We start from the raw sequence: 10,397 nt of genomic DNA on the forward strand, positions 1-10,397 counted from the left end.
AAAAAAAAAAAAAAAAAAAGAATGGGTTTTTACCAGTAAACCCTATAATCCCTGGAGGGATTAATATGTAAAATATAAAAATAACTCTAAGATTTTAAATTTTACTTTACTGTATTTTCTGTGTTATGGGTGCTTCTCTGTATATATATTCATATACCATGTACATGCCTGGTATCCATCCATGGGTGTCAGATCCCCTGAATGGAATTACAGGTGGTTGTCAGTTCCCATATGGTGTTAGGAATTGAATCCAGGTCTTTCAGTAGAGGAGCCAGTTATTTTAATTGCTGAATTCCAGCCCTCTCTGAGAATTATTCAAACAGTAATAAATAAATAAAATTAAAATTTTAAGCAAAAAATAAAACAATGAACTGGATAGAAAAAATGCCGGAAATCCTTAGCCATTCAGAAAATGCAAATTAAAACTACAGAGACTATCTCACCAGTCAGAATAGCTACTACCATCAAGAAATAAACAAGCCAAGCGGGGTGTGGGGGCACACGCCTTTAATCCCAGCACTCGGGAGGCAGAGGCAGGCGGATTTCTGAGTTCGAGGCCAGCTGGTCTACAAAGTGAGTGCCAGGACAGCCAGGGCTACACAGAGAAACCCTGTTTCGAACCCCCCCCCCAAAAAAAAAAGAAGAAGAAGAAATAAACAAGCCAAGTGTGGTCATGGACAACTGGAATCTGAGCACTTTGGTAGTCTGATGCATGCCTAGATCCTGTCTCAATAAACTAAGAGACAAAGGAGAGCTGGGGGGGGAGGGGGGGAGCAGGGAGACACAAAGTCAGATAAGAGCATGAGAGCATGGAAATAATTTAAGAATGTGCCTTTGTTTAATCCCAGGTGTGGGATATAGGGCTGCTTCCGACTGTCCACAGTAGCTGACTATGATTTGTCTTGTGCTCTAGCAGAGTGGCTTTGCTACCTGCAGATAGTTTCTGTGATTGTGTGATATTTGAAATTCTGGGAACTTTTCAGAGTATATATAAGTGCTAGAGTTCTAATAGGCATGGTGAGTAGTTGTTGATCACTTAAGGAGGTTGGCTGCAGTCAGTACAGTAGCCATGACCAGAGAAGAAACAAAAGGAAATTAGTTACATTTAGGGATTTTCCTACTTCCTTTTCCCTTCTATCCTTGTTTCTCTCCTATAGTGTTAGGGTGTGAAGGATAAAGACCAGCTACAAGTTGTACTTTTACTTTTGTTTTGTTTTGTTTTTTAAAGATTTATTTATTTACTATTATATGTAAGTACATGTCTTCAGACACTCGAGAAGAGGGCATCAGATCTCATTGCGGATGGTTGTGAGCCACCATGTGGTTGCTGGGATTTAAACTCAGGACCTTCGGAAGAGCAGTTAGTGCTCTTAGCTGCTAAACCATCTATCTCTCCACCCTCCTGCTTTTACTGTTTATTTGGTTTTGTGACAGAGACTCACATCAAGCAGCCCTGGCTAGCCTGGAACTCACTATGTAGACCAGGCTGACCTTGAATTCACAGATATCCTCCTGCCTCTGCCTCCTAAGTGCTGAAATTAAAGGCATGAGCACAGAGCTTGTTTTGTTTTCTGAGATAGGGTCTCACACAACTCTGGAGAACCTTTAGATATATTTAGTATCAAACATTTATGTTAACTATCTGGTATATCAGTTATTTCATATTATCTTAATGAAGACAGCCTCAAGTCCAGAAACGGAAAAGTATAAAGTCTTAAAATTCCTGTTTATACAAGAGTTCAACAGAAATACATGCTTTAAAATCAGATAAACTAATTCAGATGCAGGTCTGTCACTAGTCCTATGGACTTTGGTGGTTCACTTCCTGACAGCTCTATCACCTGGGTGCCTCCCCCCAAAATGATGTGCATGTGTGTAACTGACTGCAGGTGCCCAAAGAAGCCAGAGACATCAGTTGTCCCATGGAGCTGAAATTACAGGTGGCTGTGATATACCCAGTGTGGGTGTTAGAGGAATCGAACTCAGGCCTTCTGGGAAAGCAGTTATGTGCTCTCAACTGAAGAACCATCTCCCCAGCCCAATCTTGTATGCACATCTCCCGACTCTTATTCCGGGCAAAAAAAAAAAAAAAAAGTCATAGCTATATAAATTGTTGCAATTATTTTTTTCCTTAACCTGTTCCGTAAAATAGTAAACTGTGGCTGCACTGGTGGCTCATACCTTTAATCTTAGTACTTAACTCAAAGTCAGATGGTCTACATAGTAAGACACTATCTTAAAAATAAAGTATACTTAACTGTCAACTGTTAATTGAAGGAAAAAGTGAATTGTCTACCCAGAATTTGGGAATACAGTTAGGAGCCAGCACAGAACTTGGAAGGTCTCTCTTAGCCAGATGCACATGCTTTTTGTATACAACCACTTCAAATATTAACATGCTAATCTTTGGGTAAAACTAGGAATATTAAGAAAATAAGAGCCGGGCAGTGGTGGCGCATGCCTTTAATCTCAGCACTCAGGCGGATTTCTGAGTTCAGGGCCAGCCTGGTCTACGGAGTGAGTTCCAGGACAGCTGAGGCTACACAGAGAAACCCTGTCTTGAAAAACCAAAAAAAAAAAAAAAAAACCTATAATACAAATCTTCCATTCCTAAACTGCCTTAAGATGTCTATGCTTTGAGGAATGCAGCTAGCAGACTATGTAAGATGATTCTTTGTGGCGTAACCAAAATCCTACATGCAAGGAAATGTCAAAAAGCAAACTCCCGAGGTATGTTCTTGTCCTTAAGATGTATTTGCAGAACTGCATAGGTTTTAAAACTTAAGCCATAGCTAGAAAACTAATGGTGATAACTGCAAACTGTTTAAAACTTTACCTGTTTTCTTTGTTTTATCGGAAGTAGCATCCAACACAGTTAAGGGAGCAGAGGTGTTCTTATAGATATCATGGCCACATGAGCCAGGATCTTCCTCATCAGAAGAAAATGAAGATAATTGTTCTAAAGTTTTAAGTTCACTGTCAGCTTTTTCTGACAGACTGACCCCTCCTGTCTCAGATGGTGCTTGTGCTGCAGGTGATGTCTTTGCAAAAGGTGGGGGACAGAACGTACGGGTGGCTTGCATTCCTGATCGTCTGGTTCTGTTAGGTACTCGAACAGCAAGAGTGGAGAACTGCTGCTTGGGCCCACACTTCAGGAAGTCTAAAAAAGAAGCAATAAATCCTGTTTTGACCTCCGGCTGCTTTTCCTCGACTTCCTTGATTTTCTGCCTCATCTTTTCTTGATGCTGAAAACCTTCATCGCAGCTTTCCAAGGAAGGGGAAGTGTATGGTACATACACATCTGTCCCTCTGGGGTTCTGTCGCTTGCACTGAGCAGACTTTTTCAGTTGTTTTTGATTATCTTCTTCCTCTTTACCTTGTTCTTTTCCTTTAGCTTTTTCCTTTGGAAGGTTAAAATATGTTACATCTTGTTTTTCATCTTCAGTCTTGCCACTGGCTGCATCCCCTGGCTGGGATATGGCCATCAGTGCAAGTGTACTCCTTCTAGGGTTCACCAACACACCAGTGTCATCACCTACTAGGGTAAAGTCACGCTCTGATACTACACTGTCTCCACTTATGCTCCGACTATTAGAGACAAACTCTTGATTTCTGTTATTACTCAGTGCACTGTCAACAGCAATTTCCCTGTCTTCTTTAGACTCATGGTTTATAGTCAACTGTTTCTTGAATGGGTCAGAACTTTGTTCCTGGATTTCCTGACCCAGTCCAACCATGGCAGAAGGTACTTTAGTTGGTATATTTTGACTAGGTGTCTCCATATGCGGTTGATCAAGAACTGTTTCTGACTGAAGGGTGGGTACTGATGAAAGATTTACACTAACCTGATTTCCATTCAAGGAAATATCATTAATACTCTGTGGCTTTCCTACTGAAGCTGTTATGGAGTTAAAATCTGAATTCACATGCCTGACATTTAATGACTGCTGATAATGAGACTTAGAATCACTACTTTCAATATCTTGCATGGTTTCATTTGCAGCTGACTTGGAAAAGTCAGAAGGTGTAACCCCACAAGCTGCTGCTGTAGCTGCTAAGATGTCATCTACATTTGATAAAATATTTCTTTCATCACTGAGAAGCATTGCCTCTGGGAAGCATATTGATCCAAGAGAAACAAACTGATTCTTTGAGTCATGTGGATTGGCTTCACTAAAGGGGCCCTTTGTTGTTAGCTGTTGCAATGGTTTTGAAGGTTCAGGGAGGTCTAGTTTCATAATATCAGAATTGTGAGGATGGAGCTGCTGTTGAGGATGTTCACCGTTGCTCTGGATGATATGACCATCCATCTGTAGGAAAGGATGGACTATCTGTTGCGGACTCTGAACACGCTGTACTTGCAAGGATGCCTTTGCTTGTCCCAGGCTGGCCTGTAGAATTCCAGCCTGTTGAAGAATCTGTAAGTCACAGGCAGAGTCTAAAAGGACTGATGTATTAGGAAGAGCCTGATGACTATGCCCTAAAGCATGATTTGGAATCTGTATCTGAGATGAGGCACTCATTATTTGATCATGCTGTTGCTGAACCTTCGCTTCATGCATCTTGTGCATGAGAGAATGCTGCTGGTTGAGGTCTTTAGTATTCAACCTTCCCTGTGGAGGTTGCATTAAATTCGTTGCCTTCTTAAGATCAGTGGCTACTGCATTATTGGACTGGACACTTGGCTGGTTAAGTTGTGTCACTGAACCGACCATGTTTTCTTCTTGTTTTGAACCCTGGAGAGCAACTCCAACAACTTGGTCTTCAAGGTGAGAGTTACTTCTGGTTACACTCTGAGAATACCTATCCTCTGCCTTTGATGTCTTATAAACTGACTCTTGAGCATTCACTTCCCCATCAGGTAGCCTTTGGCTTGATGATTCAAGAGATGCTTGTGACTGCAATGCCTGTAATTTTTGCACTGGAAAATCTTCTTGCTTTGACGATGTATACACGCTTGAGTCAAGCTTTCTTTCAGCATAAGACTTTGGATCAGGGGAAGGTATGCTACTTTGTAATGTCTGACCACGAGTAGAGGATGCAAAAGATGACTGCACAACAGGCAAAAACTTTTGGGGCTGAGGAGAAGATCCTTGGGTCTGAGCATTTGGGGATGAATGCATAGAAGTATAATTTGGTGTTGGGGTAGAAATTGGCAAGCTCTGACCCCGAGAGGCAGAAGAATAAGAAAGAGAAGGGGCTGTTAATGTCAGAGACTGTCCTGATGCATAGCCTTCTGAAGGACTAACAACTGATAAAACTTGAGACTGAGATGAATAACTGACCTGTGTTTGGCTAACTGGTGATAAACCCTGAGAGTGACCAGAAGAATAATTTTGAGACTCACTGACTGATGGCAGGTCTCTTGTTTGAGCAGGATAATTCTCATTTGTAACTAAGGATAATACTTCTTGCTGATTGGATGAATAACTAAGTGTCTGGTTTTCAGAGGTTACAGGCTGAGATGACCCAGAAAAAGTCAATGTTTTGTATAAGGATGGCAATTTCTCAACCCTGCTGGACCTATAAACCTGTGAGTGAACAATAGATGGCACATTATGTGGCTGTACTAAACCATAATTTTGGGACTGACTGACTGATAAAAGGCTTGGTAGCTGTGCTGTAGAATAAATTTGTGCTTGACCTGATATTACAGAACTCTGGTTATGTAAAGGTTTAGAATAGTTTAGTGTTTGCACAGGAGGAATTACACTTTGAGGCTTCGGAATTGTAGTTGATGTTAGTGGCTGTTTTGTAGAACAGCTGTCTACTCTTGTAGCAGAAGGAAGGTACCCTGATGATGGAATTACAGATGAGTAAGACTGAGCCAGTTCTGCTGAGACCTGAGGGGTCTTCTGCGGCAATACTCCATTGCTCACCTGAGTAGAATCTCGAACTGAACTACAGGATAAAGACGACTGCCTGGATGGTTCCTGAAAATTACCAATACTTGCACTTGATAGGTAACTATGTAAGGGATGCTGTGAACCAGTCAGTTGTGCCTGAATAGACTGGGTAACCGAAGGCCGCTGGTGGTGTTTAATAACGCTACATTCTCGAAGAAGAGCTCTTTCAATGGAAGCAGCAGAACTAGTAAAAAGAGCTGAATTATAGGCTTGAGGGGTTTGCTGGGCTCCCCCAAGTGTTGAAGGCAACAAACTAAATTGAGGTTGTAAAAGATGGGGTGCTGACTCTTGAGCTGAGCGATATGTTGAAGACTGAGGTGGTACGCTGTTACTTAATGCAGAACTGCCCAGGCGCTCAAATGCCAAAGCAGTCGGAACAGTTCCCTGGGAAGTCTTAATTTGTAGCAAAGGGTCATGAGGGCTTAAAATTCCATTTGATGTAGTGTTAAAAGATGAATCTTGAAGCACCAAAGGTGAGGTGGTCGCAAAGTTTCTATTGCTAAAGGTAGATGAATGCTGATAAGCAGACAAAGTTGGTGGTGGAAGTGTCCCAGTGGTTGGCAAGGGTCCTGCAACAAACAGCTCAGTTGCTGCTGAGGAATGCATGCCTATGAAGAGAACACAGAGACATTTCTATGTAATTATAGCACAGATATTTAAATAAATGTTGACATTGTAGTGTCACACAGATCTCAGGACATCAAAATGTCTAATTGGATATTTATATACGAATGTTTAAAATTATAGTTAAAATTGTTTGCTTTTGCTGGGCATGGTGGCTCATGCCTTTAATCCCAGCACTTGAGAGGCAGAGGCAGGCGAATTTCTGAGTTCGAGGCCAGCCTGGTCTACATAGTGAGTTCCAGGACAGCCAGGGCTACACAGAGAAACCCTGTCTAGGAAAAAAAAAAAAAAAGTTTGCTTTCTTAAAACAAAAATCAAAGTTCTGAAAGATGCAACAATTTATATTCACTATCCTTAAATAGGTGAGTTTACATATATGGAACTGGACAAATGCCATATGAAAATTAAGAAGCCAGTAAAAATGTACATAACTCTCTGGCAATTAATGTACTCTAACTTCCTAACACAAAATAAAGTAAAATATACAAAACATTAAAACACTAAATATTGCCGGGTGTGGTGGCGCACACCTTTAATCCCAGCACTCGGGAGGCAGAGGCAGGCGGATTTCTGAGTTTGAGGCCAGCCTGGTCTACAAAGTGAGTTCCAGGACAGCCAAGACTACACAGAGAAACCCTGTCTCGAAAACCCCCCATAAATAAATAAATAAACAAATAAATTTGTTTAGGGGTTTTAATAATTTATAGGTGTGTGTATGTTGCTTTTGTTTATTTTTTTTCTTTGCCCTACTTTGTGTGGGTTCTCCTAACTATCTCCTATCTTCTCTGGCTCAAATCAGTTTTTCTAGTCTCAACTGTCACTAAGCGGCTTCTCTTCTTGCGCTGCTCTCTGACCCTATTCATATGTTTCCTGGGGACTCCTGAACCCTACTTCTCTTCTCTCAGCCTCTTCTGGCTTTTTAAATCCTCTCCTGTTCCCAGAATTCCAAGAGGAAGCCAACACTGAAAGAAATAGCGTCCTTTAAATGGTCAAACACATAAAAATAAGTCCTACTACATTTCTATTGATTTGTTTTAGCTACTAATTATGCAGTTTTGAAGCTGTTTCTCCATTCTTTCCTATGTCTTTCCCAGGGTTCTCAGGTATCTGATGTGATCTTTCTGTTGAACCCTCAAGAGCATATGCACAACTGAGTGAGGTAAAAACCTAACAGCAATGGTTCTCTTTCCTGCAACTTGGATACCGCTTCTTGAGCCTTTTATATTCTTGGACATCTTATCTTCTAGCATTGCCTTGGGTAATAAAGAAAGTAAAGGAATTCCAGGCTGTAAAGGACCAAGTAGTTGAATTACTCTATTGAGGGCTCTCAAATCTATTAACATTCTCCATTTCCCCAATTTCATTTTTATAACAAACACAGGAATTCCATGGGCTGGCAGACTCTTCTATATGTTGAGCCTCCAACAGTTCTTGTACCAGTTGCTAAAGTGCCTGTAATTTTAATGTAACGATCACTGCTCTATCCACACAGGCTTCTTAGTCAACCATGTACAATTTCAGCAGTAGCCCCCCCCCCCCCCTTTATCCATTTGGAAGCCAAGTCCCTGCTGTGATGGTGTTTGGACAGCCTGCACAGTCTGTGGCTGCTTGTTCTGGATGACGTTTCCCAAAACCTTCCCCAGAAGCGTCTTCCTTTCATCCCTTATTTTATGGACTGGCTCTGGTATTGAGGAGATATTAATCTGAATTCTCTATTGCCATAATGAATCCCATCCCTATACATTTATGGCTATGTAGTCACATAAGGCCTTAACTTTTCTATTTGACCTTCTGTCCCACACATTTAAGCCATCACACACTTTTTCCCCCTAAGATAACTTTCCAATTCCTAGAAACTGTGTAGAAACATTTTGAAGTGCCATTCTGAATTCCATGATTTTTGAGAAATGATAGCTACATCAGCTCCTGTATCCACCAAACCTTCTATTTGAATGTCATTCACTTACAACTTTAATTTTGACTTCTGATCATTGACAACTGTTTGCCAGAACACATGTTTCCCAGGACATCCAGACCCTCCAGATATTTCTCTGGATCGGCTTTGCCTTTCCAGAGAAACAGTAACAGCTAAGGAATCCTATCACATGTTGAACTGCATCTATCTTTTTACCATAAGCCATAATTTAAATTTCGCATTTGAAATCTACATTTATAACTCCTAATTCCTAGATGAACAATAAATCCTTAGGAAGTCAAATTGCTCCTTCCTGAGACCACTCCTACTGCCCCTGAAGGCAAAGGACTATAAATTCTAGTAGTTATTTTATTACATTGATTTTTGGGGGATAACATAAGATTTTTATCTATGGCCAAATCGGCAGCAGCATTTGTCTATAGTAGCATGCATTAAATCTGCAATACTCAGTGGAGGTTTTTCTGCCTGCTTGTTATTTCCTATCTAACAAGAGGCTAACAGCTTGTACTTTTTGCTGTGGTGCCTTGAGAAAGCCCCTCCCCTCCCCCACCCCATTTCGTTTCCTGACAGCAAGAAATTGCCTTGCATATGTCTCTTGGACATAAACTCATTGGTCCAATTGCACCCCTTGCCACACTGCTTGTATAATCCTGGATGTTTAGGCCTTCTTTCTGGCTTATATTTAGAAAAACCATTGCTTTTAGAGATGCCTCGTTCCCAATTTGGTTTCAAATGTCCATATTTCCCACAAAAAAAGCACTGGGTTTTTTGATATGAGACCTCTAGCTATAGCCTGACCTCTTATATTAATTCTCTGCACTCAACTGCATTGTTCCAAATTCGTAACTTCTCTCCACCATGATGACCATTGCAGTTGAGAGCTATCTTTTAGTACAGCTGTTACCACTCCTTCCAGTCGGGGGTGAATAAGTCTATTTTGAGTAATTCAATTATTTAGAGTTTGTTTCATACAAGGCAAGTGCATCCTATAAGATATCATTGCTTCTTTAAAAATGCCTGAAGTCGGGCTGGAGAGATGGCTCAGTGGTTAAGAGCACTCACTGCTCTTCCAGAGGTCCTTAGTTCAATTCCGAGCAACCACATGGTGGCTCACAACCATCTGTAGTGGGATCTGATGCTCTCTTCTGGTGTGTCTGAGGACAGCTACATGTACTCATATACATAAAATAAATAAATCTTAAAAAAAAATCATTTCTATAGGATACCATCCTATTTCATCATAACTTTGTGGATTCTCTCCATTAGCAGGCATATACTTGATAAACACTGGGAATTCTGTTGGCGATTTTGTGACCCAGGACTGCCTATTCTCAAAAGGTGCTGTGGGTTTAACCCAGTCTCCTGAAAAGGGCTGTCTCATCTGACCATCCTTCTGCTTTTCCACTTCTTTGACTGACTGTTGTGGTTGATCCAGGGAGTGGCACTATTTGGAGGTGTGGCTTTGTTGGAGGTGTGTCACTGTGGGCATGGACTTTAAGAGACCTTCATTAGCTGCCTGGAAGTGACTCTTCTGCTAGCAGCCTTCAGATGAAGATGTTGAACTCTCAGTTCCTCCTGCACCATGCCTGCCTGGATACTGCCATGCTTCTGCCTAGATGATAATGGACTCAACATCTGAACCTGTAAGGCAGCCCCAATTAAATGGTGTCCTTATAAAGTTGCCTTGGCCATGGTGTCTGTTCACAGCAGTGAAACCCTAACTAAGACACTGCCCTTTGAAATAGCTAGCTCCTTCCCCTCTCTTCTACCTGGAGGAAACTCCCTCTCTCTGGTTCCTTCATTGGGAATGAGCCTACTTTTTTTTTTTTTTTTTTTTTTCCGAGACAGGGTTTCTCTGTGTAGCCCTGGCTGTCCTGGAACTCACTTTGTAGACCAGGCTGGCCTCAAACTCAGAAATCTGCCTGCCTCTG

General features: G+C 41.4%; 1 protein-coding gene across 2 annotated transcripts in view; it reads right to left on the reverse strand.

Annotated features, from left to right (window-relative positions):
* Positions 1-10,397, reverse strand: part of Qser1 (glutamine and serine rich 1) — a 61,645-nt gene that overhangs the window by 31,698 nt on the left and 19,550 nt on the right. For both annotated transcript variants that reach the window (XM_021156507.2, XM_021156510.2), the window contains exon 3: positions 2,837-6,514. In XM_021156507.2, coding sequence (XP_021012166.1) covers positions 2,837-6,512 — 3,676 coding nt within the window. In that variant the 5' untranslated portion in view covers positions 6,513-6,514. The remainder of the gene's footprint in view (positions 1-2,836; positions 6,515-10,397) is intronic.

Source organism: Mus caroli, chromosome 2, assembly GCF_900094665.2.
Source record: "Mus caroli chromosome 2, CAROLI_EIJ_v1.1, whole genome shotgun sequence".
Classification (NCBI taxonomy): domain Eukaryota; kingdom Metazoa; phylum Chordata; class Mammalia; order Rodentia; family Muridae; genus Mus; species Mus caroli.